This window comes from Leptosomus discolor, chromosome 17 (genome assembly GCF_034619465.1).
Source record: "Leptosomus discolor isolate bLepDis1 chromosome 17, bLepDis1.hap2, whole genome shotgun sequence".
NCBI classification, from domain to species: domain Eukaryota; kingdom Metazoa; phylum Chordata; class Aves; order Leptosomiformes; family Leptosomidae; genus Leptosomus; species Leptosomus discolor.
This window is the reverse complement of record NC_141407.1, coordinates 12,419,232-12,439,538: the sequence shown is the minus strand read 5'-3', so window position 1 is coordinate 12,439,538 and position 20,307 is coordinate 12,419,232. Positions and strand designations below refer to the sequence as shown.

At 47.3% G+C, this 20,307-nt stretch overlaps 1 protein-coding gene across 2 annotated transcripts in view; it reads left to right on the top strand.

Moving 5' to 3' along the window:
• PMEPA1 (prostate transmembrane protein, androgen induced 1) overlaps positions 1 to 16,800 on the top strand; it is a 47,008-nt gene extending 30,208 nt beyond the window's left edge. For both annotated transcript variants that reach the window (XM_086474819.1, XM_086474818.1), the window contains 3 exons: positions 9,608 to 9,762; positions 16,097 to 16,150; positions 16,252 to 16,800. In XM_086474819.1, coding sequence (XP_086330945.1) covers positions 9,608 to 9,762; positions 16,097 to 16,150; positions 16,252 to 16,800 — 758 coding nt within the window. The remainder of the gene's footprint in view (positions 1 to 9,607; positions 9,763 to 16,096; positions 16,151 to 16,251) is intronic.
• Positions 16,801 to 20,307: the final 3,507 nt, after the last annotated feature.

The following is a 20,307-nucleotide window of genomic DNA, read 5'->3' as shown; positions in this document are numbered from 1 at the left end:
TTGGGGCAGGCAGGGCTCTCAACCGAGCACAAGGACCAGGCAAACCTCAGGCCAGCTCTATGGACTACACTTTGGTCCAGGCAGGCCTGCTGTAGACCAGTTCAGTAATGTCAGCTCTGGCCTTTCTGGTTCTCTGCTTGCAAAAGACAGTGTGTTGGTACGTGTAAGGCAAGGTGGTACAGGGTATCCCCAGCTTTCATTTTCCAAGAGTGATTAGGACTTGTTTTGTGCCCCAGTTAGCGGGGCATGCAAGGTAGTGGTAGGCTCTCAGCTGTTCAGGGCAAGGACTGTCCTTATGTGTCTCCTTGTTCTCAATGGTGCCTCTGGGCACTGCTGAAGCTGTGGTGCTCTGAAACGTCAGCGAAGACCAGAGAGGGGAGTGGGTTGGGCTGTCAAGTAGCTGACAGAATGGATAAGGATGTCTCTCCTTCTCCTCCTCCTCTGCAGCCTGCTGGTGTCCAAGCCTCTGCCCTTGCTGCTGCCATCAGCTGGAGATGTGGGTGCTGAGAATGGCTGAAAGTCAGACCCATCACTTCTAGTTTAGGGCAGTGTCTCTGCCTACCCATTGGCAATAAGTTCCGTGCGAAGACGGCAGCCCTGTTGGAGAAAATGCTGGGTCATACCCTTCTTTTCCATGTCAAAGCCCCTGGGTGGGTAGGGGAGCAGGCAGGGACCTCTGGACCAGTAGTGGCTGAGAAGGATGCTTGCTATAGGATGCTAGTGAAGCAGCCCAGGTTTTGGGTGGTGACAGACACTGATGCTGGAAGAGGTGGACCTCGGTCCGCCTTTATTCCAGGACTTGTTTTTCATCTGCTTTTTGAGGAGCTGCACAAGCTTGTTGAGAAGCCTTTAAGGTTACTGGCCTGAAACAGTTCTTGGCTGAAATCCTTGAGCATCCCTGCTTGGCATCCCACAAAGCTTCTAAGTGTGGAATTGGAGGAATCGTGGAGAGGGAGGAAGGAGGCATGGACACTTTTCAGCTCCAAGCTTCAAATTATTGCCAGTACCAGTCTGATTTGGACTTCCAATTCTCCCCACCACCTTCCTAATTACTCGTGAATAGACTCATCTGCACATGCTCAGTCAAAAAGTAGCTGTACCCTTATTTATGTCTTTTACACGCTTTTTTTTATGTAACTAGAGCTCTGCCATCAAGGGCTACAAGGAACCTGTTCAAACAGAAGATGCCCAAGGGTGGGGGTGGATGAAAAGGTGAGAAAATTAGGAGGAGAGGGAACTGCAGTCAGGGCTGTGCACATCTCTGCTGCGTCTTGCTCTGAGTCATGCAGCCGGGGCAGCTCTGTGGATATCGGAGGTGTTAATGGAAAATCAGGGATGAAAGTGCTTGCTGCAGATTTGTGAACGCTTTACGTTAATTCATCCAGTTAATTTTGCCATGTCTGGAAAGACTCTGTGTGTGTGTGTAGAGACCTTCCTTTCCGGGATCTGAGCAGGGGGTGCCTCTAGGATGGAGCCCTGCAGTCAGTTGAACTTAGCCTAAATCTCCAGGGATTATGGAAGAAGCTGGGACACGCAGTGTGACATTACAGTGCTACCATATTTAGCCGATGGTAGGCAGCAATTCATTTACGGATTTCAGAAGCTTCGGGACCGGACGTAGTCCGACTGTCCCCAGTCCCTGGGGGCTGTGCTGGAGGCTGGTGCTGCTCACCAGGCGCTGCTGCGGGATGGTCCCCACCAAGGTGCCCCACTCCATGTTGTTGTGGGCTCTCGGCTGGTATCTGTTGGATCGTGGTGCTGAGTCACCCATGTGAACCAGGGTCTGTAAATAACCACAGGCACTCTGCGAAGCGGCTGTGCACGGCAAGAAGCAGAAATTGCTGCTTCGTAGTTGGAGCAAGGGCTCTGGGGGCAGAAAGCAAGATGCTTTTCTCAGCTCTGCTTTCTCTAAGCATCACCTAGCTTATTGCAGGGTATCGACAGGTACCCTGCTGCCACCCTGCAGGAGGCACGTGTTTGCCCAAGGGCTGGTTGCTGGCAGAGGGCTTGGGTGCACTGTGCTGTGGGTTCCCCATTCGTGCCAATAGGTTTGTGCCCAGTAATTGCATCCTGTTGCTGGTGAGCTCTTTGACTCCGAGCCTGCACCAGGGGCCATGCTCCTTCTGCAGTTCCAGGAGGGACTGGATTCCTCAGTGAGGCCGAGTCAGAGCTGGGTCTCATTCCTGGGCTGAGTGACCTGGAGAAAGACTTTGTCCCTCTGTGGTGCATGAGCTGGGAGCCTGGGCTCGACACTTGTCGACTGATCTAAGTGCCCAGGGTCAGGGTGAGCAATCCTCTGCCTTGCCGTGGTGCATCTCCTGTGCCAGGCTTTGCTCCAGCTGCTTGCCACTCTTTGGCTTCCCAGGGACCTTAATTACATCGTTCCCCACTGCCAAACATTGACTTCATCCATAGGCTATGGCTCTGCCATCTGAGCAGGGAGGGAGGCTGCGATGTGCCCACCGCTGTGGGTAAAGCCTCGCTCTAAAACCCTGCACGGGCACCTACAGGCCCTGCTGGGGTGGTCAGGGGTGCCGCAGGGGCAGGATGGGTCCAGGGAGCCCAAGCTACCTGCCATTAGAAGTCATCCTTAGCCCTGTGTTTTCTGGAGGCTAAAGAGGTGCTGCCGAGGTTTGTACAAGACCTGATTATATCTCTTTGTACTTCAACAAGAAAGCGGGAAAAGTCTCAGTCTGTTTCTGCCCATTTTATTGAGGCTTGTTAGGCAGCAGGATGAATCTCTGTACAAAACCATCCGGTTCGGTCTCGGTGTAAAAGCTGTTGTATGTGTGTCAGAGAAAGTGAAGACCAGAGGTAAAGGCACAGTATGTGGCGGGGTTCCTTAGCTCTTGCATTAGGCACTTACAGGATGTTTCTCTGGGTACATAAGTGACATTTCATTAAAAATAGCCCCTATGTACAGTGGAAAATATCCAGTCTGGAAATTTCCATACAGCTGGGTTGCAGAGTAACGTCCCAGCATAGACAAGGACTCTGTTTCTCGGGTTGCAGGTGTTTGTGGGGGGTCTTCAACAAGACGGTTCTTGCTCTGCGGTGGGCTTTAGCCTGGCTGCTGGGAGTGAGTCCCTGTGTGGGCAGTGATGGCACAGTGGTGATTCAGGGGGAAATGCTATTTCCACAGTTCTCTGAAACTTCTGAAATAACAAAATCTGTGTTGGTTTCAGCTTCTTTTTAGTCTCCCTGACTCTTACTCATTTCCTTTTGGATTTTTCTGCCACTCAAATGCACATCAGTTTCTAGATTAGGGGAAACTGATGGAATTAAGCTTTCATTTAAAACCCGCTTTTTTGCCTTTTCTGTGACCTGTGCTATTGCAGATGTTGGGGGCAATATTGGAAGTTTCCCCATAGTGGTGGGGCTGTGCCCAGCACTCCCAAAGCCTGATGAAAGCTTTGCCTGCCTTTGTTACCAGCTCTCCTCTCTCTCAGGCACGTGGGGCAACCTCAAAACACAGTTTTAGATGTATTTTCCCAAAGAACGCTAATAAAACAAGTGACAATGGGGCTCTGATGCTGAGGGACTGGCACGGGAGCATCCACAAGTTGAGGTGCATATCCCGTCTGTCCTGGGTAAAAATTAACTGACGGATCATTAACTTTGAACAGCGAGGCTTGCTCAGGAGGTATCTCATCCTGCCTGGCGTGAAGCAGGGCGTTAGGTTGCCTCACACTGGGTTGATGCCCACCAGAAGATGAAATCAGCAGCAGGAGTTTTTTCTCCACACTCTTAAGAGCATGTTTTTGATAGTCTGTGTGAGCTTGTGATCGGACTCATTGTGCTTGAACTGTCCCAGCAATCTGTTTCAAGTCAGAACTAAGGGGGTTTTAACGATAAAAATACCCAGAGGAAGTGAAAGTGAACATAGGAGAAGCAAAGTATTCTGCAGGGGATTCTCTGCTTGCTTTAATTTTGTCTCAGCAAAACAGACTTGCGTTTTAGCATGGTGCACCACAGCATTTATGATGACTGGAGTATTTTTTTTTAAACCTTTTTTTCTTAAAAATTGTGGAGCTACATTTGTTCAGCTTAGCCATTATCTCCTGAGGAATTTCACTTCTGCTTCCCATCACTTCTCACACGATATGCAATTCCAATATATATAGAAATTGTAATTGAAGCTTACAGATAACTGTTTTGACCTGCAGATGTGTATTATACCCAGCTGAAAGCAAGGGTCATCTTGGCTGAGACCCCATCCGAAAGCTCTTCTGTCCACATGTAAATGATAGCTGGAGCACCCATAATGATTGCAGCAAAATGCAGGTGTATTTTTTTTTCTCCTCTTTATACTTGCTGGTGCTTTGGAGCATTTGTCTTCAGCAGTGATACTCTATGTGAAAGGAAGAGCATTAATAAAGTTTATAGTAAGCATTTTATGAACTGTAGCATAGCTGTAAAAAGTAAGGAAATGCATTTAAAGTACATCATAGCCTCACCTCACCTGCGGCCGTTGTGAACCATGTGTGTGTGCAGAGGCTCAGCGCTCCCAGTGTCCCCGTTGACTCAAATAGCTCTTCCTCCTTGCAAAAATATTAATGAAATTTTAAACCTGTGGGTGCCAAGTATTTTGTTCATAGGCACTCGAGGAAGCTCTGAGATGCACCTTTCTGCAGCCGCTTCGGTCGAGCTGTGAGCATGGTCTTCTCTGGGAGGAGCAGGGCCAAGGCACCCTGACAGCCGTGCTGGTGAGGTGCCTTACGGCAGCACCAGCTGCCAGCCAGCTGCTGTTTTCATAAATTTCAGACACTTTACAGCCTTATCGTCTTGGTGGCCAGGCAGCAGCCCGGTGCAGGCAGCAAGGACACGTGCTGTCTTTCTCCAGAAAGCCCTCTGAGCAGGAGAGCGGCCGTAGCCTGCACGTTGCAGGGTCCGCAGGCTTTGGGAAGCAGCGGAGTCTCCTATCATTCATTAATGTAACGCTGTAATCTACTGTGAAACCTTTATTCAAAGTCATATGTGGTTTAAAGTGGCAAGCGAGTAACGAACTCGAAGAATGGGACGTGACAAGTGATTTTACTTGATCACGAATATCTGCTTTCAGCATTGTGAGAACGTGGGGGAAAAAATGCTTAGTTGCAAAACAGTTGCACGCGTGCTGACCAACTCCCAAAGCTGCAGCGTCTAGACAGAAAATACAGAAAAGCAGGTTGTGTCACTTAAATGTGATGTCTGAACCTGTTAGCTTGAAACGTATTCTGGAATAAAAATTATGCAAAATTAAATTAGTGTGACCTTACTTTGCATTTGGAGGCTGAATATGCCCATCTTGTAAAGCCTAGTGCATTTATAACACTTCCCTTGGGGAAAATTACAGAGAGAAATGGAATGAGGTCTCTTCTAATTGAAAAGTGACAATGATTAGGAAGCCAAATACAAAATGTGTTGAGTATTTTTTTTCTTGTTTTGTTGTGTGTGTGTTTTTAAAAATACCAGTAGAATTATAAATTATGTGCTTTGCAGTTTGGCTTGTTTTTCATTCCCCAAAGGCTTTTTATTAGCATAGCAGCTGAATTGCACTTGTATAATAATGTATTAACTCAAAGTTTGGGTTTTTAATGATCTTTCTTCATTAGTTTGACTGAGCTGCTTGGATAAAATCTTACTGAGTATATCCAGCTTTCCAGTGTGTTGTGCTTTTTTCCCCCTTCTGCAAATGAAGCCCATGAAGACAAGTTAAAACAGAGGGAGAGTTGGCAGAAGCTCTGGCGCCTCGAGTGGGTATGAGTCTCTTGAAACTTGAAAAGCACAAATTGAATGTGTGGGACTTTTTTTTGGTTTGGTTTTATTTTTATTTTATTTTTTACAAAGACCAGATCAGGCAACATGAGCCTTCTCGGGATTAAAGCGCATCTCAGTGTACTTGGTGTGTTTGCTCCTAGGCACTGTGAGGCTGTGCTGCTCCTCACAGGCTGGTCTTGGGGTAGAGCAAAACTCAGGGCACTGTGTGCCCTCTGCTCTTCCCTGAGCTCCTGCTAGTGCAGAGAGCTGAGGTTCCTGGTGGGTTTGGCTGCCTCACGTGTGCGTACAGCACTGGGAGGAAATTTTAGTTTCAGCAGCACCACCAAAGAAGACATGGGGGCAGATACAGTTCTCATATATGATGCTTAAACATTCGAGCCCTCGGCTGTGTTGCACAACAAGGGTAGATATGCCCCGCTGCAGTGATTGAGCTGTTTGCTTCCCCGTGCTAACAAAGGAGATCAGAGAAGAGCAAGGCCGTTGGCATGAAAAAGCCAAAATCCAAATGGGGGGAGCAGATCAGGTTTTATCGTTCAGACATGTTTCACCAAACCAGTTTACAGAATGCTAATTTGCAGCTTAATTGTTCTGCCTCCTCCCACAAAGCGAGATACTAAAATCGCTCTTCTATTGATAACAGCAGTGTCATTGCCGTAACGTTAGACTAGATTCCACATTGAAATGACCCAAGAGCAAGGCATGATGCATGGCTGAACACTACCTGTGCCTCCTGGCCTGCCCCTGTGGGGGTCCAACCTGTCTAGGTGACCAGCTCTGGGAGAGAGGAGGCAGGAGGAGCATCCTTGCTGGGAAGCAGCATCGCTTTCGTTCTGGTAATCATACTGTGCCTTATTATTGCACCTCTTGGCAACTGTTTTGTAATACCCCAATTACAGGAGCCCCAGACTAAACATCATTTGCGGATGGATCAGGACGGATGAGACACCAGTGTGCTGTCCCAGATCCTGACGGAATTCCCACCCTTTTTTCTGCTTCAGGCTCTGGTCATTGTATGTCTGTACGGGCGTGCAGGAAGCTTGGCTTAGGTCGTTTGTAAATGACACGTCTTGTGTGTGTTCCTTCCTAGGAAGGAATTAGGGCAGTGTTCCTGATGGCCAGAACTTCACCCGTGTCACCAAAGTACCATGACCAATTTAAGGGACCTCTTGTCCTAGGAAAGGAACTGAACTTTACAACTGCCTTGATCTTGTTTTTCTTCAGAAATATAACCTGTTCTAACAGAAAAGGAAGTTTTCCATCACTGGTCTCACTTACATTTTTTCTTGTGTTTTCTTACTGTGGCCAAAGCACACACTGCATTTTGAGGCTAAATTGACTCATCTTCCTAAAAACCTTGTGTTTTTTTTTTTATTTGTTGTTTGTTTTGTTTTGTTTTGGGAGTTTTTTGGGGGGGTTTTGTTCGGTTGTTTGGGTTTGGTTTTTTATTTTTTCTGTAATGAATTCTGCAAAAAAGCAGCCTCTGCACCCAAGCTGAGTGGCTGCTCTCCAGCCTGTGGGCTCTGCTGCCCGTATGTAGGTAAGGCAGAGGGGCTCTGGGTCAGTGCCCCACTGGGATCTGGCTCTTCTTGGGTGACCTGGAGAGCACCTGCCGGAGCTGTGGGGTGTCCTGTGCCTGTCTGGGGTGCCAGGGCTTCACTCTGCTGGTTGGGTGCTGGAGGTCAGCAGGGATGCTCTCAGTGCCTCTGGGTACGAGGACATGCCTTTGGGCTATGTAGGGACACTCTCATACGTAAGGGGGATGACATGGGAAGAGACATTGTGCCTGGTTTTTTAGTGGTTCTGCATCGTCCTTTTCCCAGCCCTTTCAGTTTTGGTTTGTGTGTCTGGTTAATCTGATCTGTGTTTAGACGAAACGAGCTCCTGTTTCAGCCCATTCCTCCCATGGCACGGGGCACCCATGGCAGCTCTTGGGTCCAGTCACCTGTCATTCCCATGGGCAAGCTGTGTTGCTGCTTGGGGCTGGATCATAAATTGTTTGGAACATGCTTTTTTCCAGGTTTTTCGCCTCACAGTGGCATTCGGGCACCTTGCTGGGGTTGCTGTGAAAGACCCAGACCTCCTCTTTTAAGAAGATGCCTTTAGCTAAAAGGCGTTTTTAAGGCAAAACTCCGTTGCGATATTTGGCTTTTAATCCCTCTCTTCCCACCCCATGTGCAGTCTTCCAGTGTAGAAGCAGCTGTGTTTTAGGGGTGCTGTAAGTATATGGGCTCCAAGTTACTCATACATCTAACTTCAAGTGACAGATAAGGCTTCTGCTTTCAAGGCATAATTCTGCTTTTTGAAGGTGGTGGGCAGAGCTTGGTTTAAGCATTTTGGGCAATGGCAGAAATAGCTGCTGTTTAGCAGAATGAGCTCTGAGGTAACTGGCAGCACTCACCACCTGGGCTGTTTTCTTGACATTTATTTGCTTTTACTGGCACTTAAATGCCACCTGCCAGGAGAAAACTTTCCGTAAAAAAAAATAAAATTAAATTTGCCTGACTCAGCAGAAGCTACCCGAGCTGGTACGAGCAGTGTGATGCTGCCCTTTGAGGCACGGTGGGGCTTCCTGTGTATCTACAGATATATACGTGTGTGTGTCTGTATAGATAAAATACAGATGAAAGCATCTATGATAGCTTAAGGCACAGCTTTCCAAAACTGGATTTTATAGCTGTCCTTACTGAGAAGCAGACAAAGTATAAATCCCCAGAACTATTGAATTTTACTGGTCTGGCCCCTCCTTTATGACGAGCACTGGAGTTGCTGCTGTGCTCGGTCGTGGGCACAGCAAGCCCTGGGCGCTGCTGGCACAAGGGGTCCTGGGGGGAGCGACCGAACGGTTCAGGGATGGCGTCTGCTCTCTGGGTGCCAAATGCATGGAAATAATGACTCTGGCGCTACGTTTGCCTCCAGTACTCAATTTTCCTTAGCCTCAGAGACGTGTGAGAAATTATTTCCTTAGGAAATTTTAGGAGCAGCTTCTTACTGCCAAGTGTCTCTGGAGTTAACGGGATGGTCTGTTGTTTGCTTGTTCTTGTTTGTTTGGAGGATTTTTGGCAGTTTTCCTTTATGCCAGTTCAAGCCACTCAAGCTGCCACCGTCAGCTGGCTGAGCTCTGAGCCGAGGGATGTCTGGAGCTCCAGGACGTGGCCCCCACGGGCAGCCGCGTCGCGCCCGTCTGGCGTCTCACAGAAAAGCAGGAGGTCTCCCCCGTCTGCACCCTGTGGCGGATGGGCCGGTGGCGGGGAGAGGGGGGCTGCCAGTGCCCATGCCTGCTGTGCCATGCCGCAGGCTCCCCATACCACTGTCTGACCCCCGTGACAGAGGGGATGTAAGCCCTGTGCGAGGGTGTGCTGAAGAGGACGTCGGTCTGGTCCTCCCTGGAGGAAGAGGTGGTGGTGACGGGAAGAGAATTGCAGAAATTTGGCTTGCATTTAGCTAAATCATTTTGTTACGATGAATTACACTGGTTCATGGCTCCATGGCCCCGAGCGAGGCACACGAGGCACTGAGATGCTGCTGGTTTTGCAGCCGGTGGTGGGGAGAACCAGCACACTGTAGCCGGGAGGGCTTTGGGAAGTCCTGACTGCATTGTAGCTTGGAAACACTCTGTAGGTCATCTTTAAAAATCCCTCCTAGAGGCTCTTGTGACCCACTGAAAAAAGTGAATTAATGAGTTTTTTGTTAAGTAAGTAGCTGAGCTTGAAGCATGCAGAGCCCACGTAGGCATGTATGGGGGAAGGATGCAGCGGTGTCGTTAGTGTCTTGGCTACATCAGTTTTTCTTGTGCTCAATTACATGCTGCTTTTTCTGGTGGCTTAAAGTCTGTCTGTCTTTCTTGCAGCGGAGTTGGAGTTTGTACAGATAATCATAATCGTGGTGGTGATGATGGTGATGGTGGTGGTGATCACATGCCTGCTGAACCACTACAAACTCTCTGCGCGATCCTTCATCAGCCGGCACAGCCAGGGGAGGCGGAGAGACGAGAACCTCTCATCAGTAAGTCTTCCAACCCATGCTGCCCTGCACCGTTTGCCAAATAATGGGACATGGGGGAAACGTTAGAGCCAAAGGCATTTGTTTGGGTCATGTTTGCCCACGTGCTACTTGGCACTGCGTGAAGAGGCAGCCTCCAGGTTGGCTCTCAGCATCACCTTCTGCCTCTCAGTTACTGGGGGGGCCCTTTGAGGAACGCCTCTGACTCTTCAGGGTGTTGTATGTTGTAATATATGGACAGCCATAACTTCTGCCTTTGCCCTGAGCTTTGCAATTTGGACTTTACATCGGTAAAGTAACTGCATGAAGCTGTTCTTGGCGTGTCCTGTTCTTGAAACCACCATGTACCCTCAGCTGGTTGGGGTGCATATGCCTTGCCTTTAACAGCCTCAAACTATCAAGTCCTTCGGCAACCCATCATGCCTCAAATGACTGTATCAAAACTTATTGCCTGCCTTCAAAAGAATAGAAAATCCTGAAAGACTTTCTCCAGCTTTCACCAGTGGTGCTGCCATTACTGTGGTGAAGGGGTCAGAAAACACATGTCAGCCAGCCAAGCAGAGATCTCTCCAAGGGGATGCTCGAGAGGTTCCCCGTGTAACCCAAGCTTCCTGCTTCATAGAAGCCCGAGGAGAAACGTGTTAATTGTACCTCTGACAAGGGCTCGAAGGGGAGCCCCTCCAGCCTCAAGGCAGATATTGGTTTATGCCGTTTCCTTAAATGCAGCAGCTCAGGGAGACTTACAAGAGCCTATAGAGAAAAGATACCACATTTGCTTGGAGGGTGAGCCTGTGCTATTCACCGCTGCCCGCGTGGCTCTGTCTTCAGTGCAGGGATATCTTGTACTGATAATTTTTTTTCTGGTGTTCACCTTGAAGGATCTTAAAGCTCTTTAAATGATAGGGCTTCCCCAAGGTCACTGTTTCGAGCTCTCTCCTCTGCAGGCTTCCAGGGCAGGTTCAGCACACCGGTGCTGCCTTGTGGTGGTCTGTGTGGAGCTGTGCTATCTTGTATGAAATCCATGCTCGCTGCAGGAAGAAGATCAAACACTAGGATTGCTTTTTTTTTTCTTTCAATTTTTCTTTTCTTTTTTTTTTTTTTTTTTTACGAGAGAGAGATCTAGCATCTTTTATTAAATAAGTCTTCAGTACAGTGCTGTTGAAGGCTGTCCAGCCAGCAGACACGCAGGGCGCAGGCTGTCCCTCTGCTCCATAGCTGCTCTTTTTATCACTCATTACACACAGCAGATGAAGGTCCCTTATCGGATGCCGTGGGCCAAAGTGAGGAAGACACCCCTTGGGAAGGGGAGCTGTGCAAACCCCAAGATCAATTAAACCACCCTTTGTTTTGTGGGCTGTGGAGCGTTGTCTCCGGAGGGTACGGCAGTGAGCTCAGCTCGTGGCCGTTCGTTGATGCTGCGCAACAAAATCCAAGTGCTGGGAGTGCGTGATCCTGCGTTAAACCAGCCGGTGCGAGGGTGGCGATCGCTCAAGCACCTGCCTGCTTTGGGGGTCGGAGCTAAACTCCCCGCACGTATCCCTGCTCCTCCCGGAGTTACAGAAATCTTATGTCTCTTCTTACCGTTCTGTGCATCTGCTTCCAACAGTAGCACAATGTGGGCATCCGAGCACATGCATTATTAAAAATAGCAGAAAGGTTGTTTTCCCATTTTCAGATTTTTTACTATTGTATCATGTCCAGAATTTTTTACTTGAACAACTCCAAAATGTTTCATTTTACATTTTCAAAGCAAGTATCAGATCAAACCTTTTTTATTTTAATATACTAATTTCTGTTTTCTTAAGTGGCCTGGGTTTTATTTTCTTTAAAAGGAGGAAAGAGGGCTAACATGGAAAGAGAAGAGAAAATCCCATGGAGATTCAACCAAAATTTCAGGTTGAATAAAAAATTTTTGACTGTTTAAAAAATAATGCCTTTCCCCCCTTTTTTCATTTTTTTTTCTCTTTTAAATTTTTTTTTCTTTTTAAATTTCACCAGGCCAAAGTTTCCAGCCATTTTTTGGCCCAGTCCCCACACCAAAACAACTCTGTTATTCAGCCTTCAGACACATCAGCGGTTAAATGGCTTTTCAGCAAAAAAAGGGCACAGCTTTCCCCATTACAGTGGGATCAGTCATAATAAAGATGTTAAAGGTAGCGCCTTTCAGATTCAGCACAGCATGTCTTTTTGTAGAAAACAGCTCCAGTCTAAACGAGCGCTGAAGGCTGGGAGGCAGAGGCTGCGCTGGACTGGATACCGGTTTATGTAAACCATTAAACTTGCACTGAACTGGTGTTGGGCTTCTTAAATCCCAAACTTCATTTTGCTCTCATGACCGCACTTGGGCACTGGAGCTGCATACAGGCTTTTCATCTTTTGAAATATTAAAGTAGTTCATCCCATGGTCAGGATGCTGCTACGTCTACTGGAATTGTCTTTTTTTGTTGTTGTAGCTCAAAAATTACAACTGAAGGAGAAATTAATTTCCCTAAAGGTTTTTTTTTTTTAATGCGGTTCTTGCTAGCAAGAAATTCTTGTATTACATCATTTGTTTCTCCGTCACCATTCTTGCTGTACTTAAACTTTGTCTCCTTGTAACAAGTACCTTTATTTTTCCAGAACTAAGAATATTTAAGAAATACTACTACAAACTTTTTTGCAATAAGAATGGCACTGTCCCTGCACTTTTGGAGCAGTGATATCCCACTCCCCCAAGAAAAAAGTGGTTTAAATGCAATTTCCAGGCATACGTCTGTCCCCCAAAATGGAAAACACAAGTCCTTCTGAAGGCTCAGAGGCTTAATCTGCACCATGCAGCTTTACAGAGAATATTCTTTTGACATTACTAAAACAAGTGGTTCTTTGAAAGTTGAAGATTGATCTCTAAAAAGAAATTAAAAAGAAATTTTAGGTTCTGCAGTGAGTCCTGGAATACTTGCAGAGGCTTTTACAGCTGTATTGCTCATCAGACAGCAGAATCTCAGCTTTTGTTTCAGAAAACCGTAGCTTTTTAGACTCGGCCGTTGTTGAGACTAATCCAAGTCCTAAATACTCTGAAAATCAGAATTGAGTGAGGACAGCTCTGAGGATGAGGATTTACAGTGGTGATGCTCCCTCAAGGGGCAGCGCAGTTTTGCTTGGCTTGGTGGGGCTATGTACCCGTCCCATGGCCAAAGGCTAAAAGTATGTCTGGTTTCAGTCTCTGAGGCTTTGCCCTCCTCTGACTACTGATTGCCAGCAATTTTAATCCCACTATTGAGTTTTTAGGAGAGATGAGCCGTTACCCACATAGGCTTCACAGCAGTGCGCGAGGCAGAGGGTCGATGTCGGCAAGCGGTGAGCGTGTGCTTGTGGTCGGTCGGCCATGGGCACGTAAGCGTGTCCAGGTCAAGCCCTGGAGTCCTGGGAGAAGTGGTTAATAACAGCTGCAGAGGTTCAGCTCCTGCTGAAAATGGGTCTTCTGTCTGCTCCTTGTCTCTCTGTGGATCCCATTTTAATGGTGTTTCTACTGGTTTGCTACTCTTGCATCCACGTGTTGCCCGGAGCATCGTTCCTGGACCTCATCTGTACAAGCAGATGAGTTAACGTGTGAGCCGGAGCTTTTCTTCTGAACGCCCGGGTGGGATATTGGGTGCAGGCTTTGGGTGAGTGGGTACTTAGGGGTAGGAGACGTTTTGGGTGGAGCAGCTCACATAAGGGTTTGTACGTGCCCTCCCCATCACCTGCCGCAGCGGGAAGCCCCAGCTGAGCGTGGCAGTGCTCCGCACACCGGGAAGCGCTGGGCTGCAGCCACCCTCGCGGGAACCGGCTGACATCATTCCCGGGAAGGGGGGAAGCAGATGGGATATTGCCATGGCACTGCCCACTGCCAAGTTAAATATAAAACATCTAGCAGAAGGCAGCGGGGTACTCGCTGCTCAGGAAGTCTGCCACGGGGGCATGGCAAAGTAAACATAATTTTCGGAGTGCTTCCCGCTCCTGCCCACTGCTTCAGCATCCTTCAGGATGAGGTGAAGGGCTGGCAGCGTGTGTGGCAGTGCTGGAAACCCTCCTCGTGCCCTTTGGTGGCAGCGCCGTGGCTCAACCGGGGGTTAGAGGTGAGGATTTGACCTGTGGCAGATGCAGTTCCTCTTGGGTCTTTTGGCTGCTGGGGGAATTTGACTGTAGACTATCCCTGCAGGCAAGAAATACATGTAAAATGGACCAGACTAAACAGTTGATGCCTGTGTAAACAGTTGCATATTGAAGTCTCAAGGTCTGTATAAAACACGGCGTTGCATTGCTCAGGAAGGGCTGTGCGGCACACAGCTCAACCAGCGCATTCATGAGCTGTAGCCAGGGAGGGTGCCGGTATTGCAGCACTTAACCTATGCTTCAGGGAGATGCTCCCTAAAAAACACCGAGAAGAGGGAAGAATCTGGGCCGTCTCATTTCCATGTAAATGAGTTTTCCTTGTGCTGGCAACAGGACCGCCTTGAGGTCTATGTGCCCAACTGGGCTTCAAAAACGGGAACCTGTTGGGATTCTCCCATATCTGATAACATGTGTGATCCCACAAGAGAAAATGTATTCCGAAGTTGGGGAAAATAAAGAAGAAAGAAATGGCAGGGGGGCAGGCGGTGTGTGTAAAATGGGTGGCTTCTCTGGAGATTTTAACACGGTGCTGTGTTTTGGGCAGTCAGATGCGTGTTGCAGGATGCCCGGGTGCTGAGTCTCCTGCTGCGGGGCTTGGGGCTGGCTCTGCCTGCAGGTGCACCCCCGGTCTGTCTGCTCTTGGAGACGCTTCTAGGGGGACCAGAGATACTGCTTGGTCACTCACTAGGATAGCTGCAAAGGCATGCAGCAACGTTTTCCATTGTGTGCCGCAGCCTGGTATGAGGCCAGATGTGCTTCACAGCTGGGCGAGGTCTAGGGAGCATCAGACAGGCAAAATCCCTTCTGACTATCAGCGAAGGTGTCCGTGGCGCAGCGGTACCATTGCAGCTTTTTACAGCCTTTCATCAGGGCACCAGGCTGCCCAGACTGCCACCACGGTTATTATAGGTATTTTCATAGTAGGAAAGCTTGTGGTTTGCTCACCTGGAGAGCCCTGCTGCATAGGCCGGGCCTGAGAATGGCCTTTGGATGGGACACCTTAGAGGGAAAAAGAAACACCCCTGGCGTTTTTTTTTCCCACTGGTAGTAAATAGTTCTGCCCGTGCCTAACTTGCTGGTGCCAGAACTGGAGATTCACCTGCAAGGAACTGAGAAGTGCCAGCTATTCCAGGTTATAATTTCGAGCCTTCTGGCTTGTTTTCCTCCAGCCCTGCCTGCCAGAAGGATGTTGCTCTATGCGAATATTAGCAATATTTAAATATTTCAGTTCTTAAGGCAAAAGTGTCTAGGGTGAACTGTGTACGCTCGGAGTATCACCAGCAAATGGGAAGAACCTTTGTTTGTTTGTTTTGATCACGAATTGTAAACTAATCTCATGGTTTGGGGGAAATTAGCTTGTGGCTTTATCATGCCTGGGGTTGTTGGCGCCTGAGTTTGGATTGCAGGATCAGGGTGATGCTTGCAGAGTAAGAAAGCCTCTAGGCCACAGTTCCTCAGTCTGTTTAAGCCAAGGACCACTTATCCTTATCTTTTTGGGGAAAAACTACTCTAGAACCATCCTGTTGCTACAGATTTATTTTTTTTTTTAGCCAAATCAAAATTAGGGTTAACATTTGGTTATTCGCTTCTTATCTTTATTTTTCCCATGATTTTATTTTCCCATGATTTCCTTGATTGTGTGCATCAGAATGTGGGTGTGAGGTTTTCTTTTTTTTTTTTTTTTTTTTAAATCTTGTCATTATTTCATGGAGCGTTTTCTGATGTCTTGTGAATCACCCACGGCTCATGGATCACAAATTGAAAAATATTCCTTTGGCATGTTTGAACCAGGGAGAGAAACAGGCTGGGTGGGTGTGGGCGGGAGGGGGGAAGTCTGCAAATGGGAGAGTGTTGTTTGCTGGTGTCGTTCTCATCATTCATTCTGCAAGTGATCTATTAAATATAAATGGAGGTGAAAATGGAGGGAAATTTTAATCAGAGGAGTTGTTTTCAGTGGTAATATGCTAATACCCTTAGCATATACGCATATGATACCCAGCTTATATGCCAATAGCTAATACCCCTTCTAGAGCTGGGTGCCTGCTTAGGGGAGGGTGTGTGCTGTGCGTTGCTGCAGCTGGGGCAGGAACGTGTCTTACCTGGGCCCTGGTGCAGGCTGAAACCTGGCACAGGTTTGCAGAAGGAGCTTAACCACTGCTGGCAGTCAGACTCACCCTGCGCTCTCTTCTCCTTTCCAATGCAGGAGGGCAGCCTGTGGCCTTCAGAAAGCACCGTGTCGGGGAATGGCATAACAGAGGTGAGGGCACTGCGGGTGCGGGTGCTGCTGCCTTTCCCGCTGTCCTGGGCTGCAGCGTCTCAAGCTTCTCGCCCCCCTTTCTCTCTTTTTGTCCCTTCCAGCAGCAAATCTACACGCCGAGACCCAGCGACCGCCTGGCAGTGCCATCCTTTCTGCAGAGGGACCGCTTTAACAGATTCCAGCCGACCTACCCCTACATGCAGCACGAGATCGACCTGCCGCCCACCATCTCGCTGTCGGACGGCGAGGAGCCCCCCCCGTACCAGGGACCCTGCACGCTGCAGCTGCGAGACCCCGAGCAGCAAATGGAGCTCAACAGAGAGTCGGTCCGGGCGCCCCCCAACAGAACCATCTTCGACAGTGACTTGATAGATAACTCCGTGTACGGGGGGCCGTGCCCCCCCAGCAGTAACTCTGGCATCAGCGCGACCTGCTATGGGAGCAATGGTAGGATGGAGGGACCGCCACCGACGTACAGCGAGGTGATAGGGCACTACCCTGGGTCGACGTTTTACCAGCACCAGCAGAACAACAACGGGATGCCCTCCCTCTTGGAGGGCAGCAGACTCCATCATTCACAAATCAATGGCCTTGAGAGCACAACCGCGTGGAACAAAGAGAAAGAGAAACAAAAAGGGCACCCCTTTTAAAAAAAAAGAAAAGAAAAAGAAAAAAGCAAGAAAGTAAATGAAACACTCTGCACTTCTCGTTAAAAGAAAAAGGAGAGAGAGAGAGTTGAGGAAGATGAGCAAAGAAAAAAAAAAAAAAAAGCCCTTCCCCATCTCTCCATGTATAAATATTTACTTGTTATGTCTGGTCTGAATGCACAAGCCTACCAAGCTTGCAAAAACATTTCTTTATTGAGCTGTGTCTAGACGTTTAAAAAGGAAAAAAAAAAATCAACTGTAGTCCATTTTTTTTTGTTTTGTTTCTAGTTGAGCTGTGTGTGAATGCTTTTTTTTTTTGTTTGATTATTTCACTTATCTTTAAAGACAAAATATTTGCACAAAAAAACATTTTGTTTAAAGATCTGCAATATAAATATATAAATATATATTAAAAATAAGAGAAAGTGTATGTGTAAGGAGCAGGAGTATTTTTGTATTAGAAGAGGCCTATTCAAAAAAAAAGTTGTTTTCTGAACTAGAAGAAAAATGGCAATTTTTTGAGTGCCAACTCAAAAAGTGTGTATTACATTGTAAAAAAACAAAAAACAAAAAAAATTAAAAGCAGGGGTTTAGAGTTATTTATATAAATGTTGAAATTTTGCACTATTTTTTAATATAAATATGTCAGTGCTTGTGTTGGTCAAAGCCTCTATCATGTCTACCATGAACCTGTTAAGGGATATATGTCGAAGTGAAGAACAAAGTAGCTGGAAGGGGGTGGAAAAACGCTGAAGTGGAGATGCCAGCCCTGGGAGGAGCGGTGAGCGAGACTGCATCTTATTATGCAAATCCTTAATTTCCAGAGTCCCTGCGCGTGGCCGCTGACAGTCACGGCTTTATACATTCCCTACAAAGCACGAGGAGTTGGTGTGTGTCTGTATGTCATCTGGTAGGATTATTGGAGTAAAAAGGTAAAATAAAAACTCCCTGCTTCTGAGAGTCAGTAATGACTGAAGCAGACAAAAATTACTTGATTTTTTTTTATTTTATTTTTTTTGGACAACCTCTAACTTTTTGGAGGGGGGTGGTGGGGATGAGAATAAACTTCTGTGTCTGAAGGAACGAAGTGGTTTTCGGTTTATTTCTTTCAATGCTCAACTGAAGGGCCCTATTTGGAGCTACAGCTGTGATTATGGAAGTTAATGTGAGTAAATGGTGATGTACCCACCGGCTGCCTTTCAGCTGGGGTTTAAATATCTCGCTGAAAGTACGAGCTGGTGGCGGAGAAAGTCGTTTGCATTTTGTATTAACCTCCCCAACGTCTGTTTGGGATGAAGGGGTGCAGCCGTGTCTCGCAGCTCCGCCGTCCCCCGGGCTGCCTCTGGTCATCGCTGTTTTTTACTTTATTATCCTAGCTAGAGAGGCATCAGATACAGTAGATGGAAATGAATCTGCTCCTGTGATGTATTAATTAAAGGCTAAAGAAATACGCTTAACGCTTTAGAAGCAAACCCCTTTACCTCTTCTGAAGATGTCCTCATCCGCAGCAGCACGGTCCCACCTGCCCTCCCGCCCGCCGGGTGTTGCGCGTCTTTAATTTATCTTGGTTTTGGAAGCATTTTGTCTTACTATGCTATTGTTTACATTTTTATATTGCGTAGGTGTCTGGTAGGTGTTTTACCCTCACGGTGAATTTGTATGTGATGGAGCGAGCGAGTGAGAAACCTGAGAGCGCGCGAGAGAAAGCAAAAGGGAAAAAACCTGTTCCCGGTCCCGTCTCCCCGGCCGGGAGAGCATCTCTCCGAGCGCAAGGAAGTGTCGGTAGGGGAACCACAGAAAGCGAAGATTTTACAAGGAGGTGTGATTTCATTTTCTGCAGGATGCTATCTAGTAGAGTGACATAAATGAAAGATATAAAGGCAATAACTATTGTTTTTAAGCAACTTTTTTATTACTTGAAAAAAAGAAAAAAAAAACAAAAAACAAACCATGAGAACGGTTTTGAAGTTCTGACCATTTGAACAATATTTATATATATTTTAAAGAAGATGATGAATAGCTGAACTTGAAGTTTGATCATTATTTTTTGCTTTTTTTATTTTTGCCTAGAAATAGTCCTGTACCTTCTCAATATTTCAAACTGCTTTTCCACAGCTCTTGAATCTTCATAGCTTTACAGTCGTGTAACCTAAATTTTGATGACCTAGAAAAAAAAAAGCCACAAAAAAAGTCATGCAAAGGAGTAAATCTAGTTTGTCATGAAAGGTACAAAACTGACGAATTTGTACGAGTTTTTAAAAGGTATCTTTCCTTTATGTAACATGTCTATTTAGTGCCTTATTAAAGAAACAGTAACCCTCCCTTTTTAGAGAGGGGAAAACAAAATCATCGTTAGCGTCACAAGTAACCAGCGTCTGGTCTCTTGCTGTTTTGGACCTTGCATTCAATTTTCCAGTCCCTTCCTGCCCGGCAGCGCTGCCTGCTCCCCGGAGCAGCTCCATGTGCCTGGCCACGCAGGCTGCTCCCTCTGCCGCTGCTCTGCTCCGACTGTTTGTAAGGGAACTTGAACACATTTATGCACATTACCCTACCCGGGGAGGTAGGAAACTGTGGTGGATATTGTAAATGAGATACCAACCAAAAGAGAAACAGAAATATAATATCTACTGCCCTCTTGAGCCAAAATGCGTGAATAGTGTTGTTGGGGTTGGGGTTTTTTGGGGGGGGGGGGGGTGTTCCGTGATCTGAACTAGTTTGCTACAGAAAACCTGGTTACCTCAGCAGGTTTTGGGCAGAATATGCATCACACATTTACAACCGCAGTGAAGAAGGCGCTGTCGTGGGGACCGGAGGTTGTTAAGTAACGGGGTTGTCTTGTTCACGTGGCGTCACCTGGCCACCAAACGCCATAGAGAGGTCAGGGAGGTGGGTAGGGTCTGGAAAGGTGCGGAGGGGTAGTGGGAGAGGTCTAAAAATGCAGTGCAATTAAACCCAGCTCTCATGCTTTGAAGTCCTCAAAATTTCAACTGGTTCTCTGTTGGTTTTTTTTTTTTTTTTTCTCTTTGCCCAATCCCCTCCCAGTGTGAGCTTTTATTTCTCAAGCATCGCCCCAAGCATCTGCAGTTGAGTGATCAGTTTGTTAAGTTCCTGGGTCCAGTTTCATTTACCTCTTTCTCTAGTTTGGGGAATTTAATGAGTGTGAAACGGGGTGGCTCATCCACACCAAATTTCCTTTGCAAACGATGCCTTTCAGTCCATGCCATGCACAAGCAGAAACCAAACTGCCACCTTTCCCACTGCCACTGCGGGTCCCTGGGGAGTGGCTGCAGCCCCGGTGGGGGAGAGCCCCAGCTCCCAGGCAGCGGGTGCAACTCAAGTCCGCCTCGACGGATCCAAGTTGTCACCTTTTGTCTGTCTTCTGTCCATCCCTCTGCTTTGCAGTCCGAGAGCTGTGTATTGCAAGATACCAGATCTGGGGCCCAGATCAACTCCAAGTTCTGAATGGGTGTTTAGAAATAATGGTCTGTTCTTTTTTATTATTATTGTTGT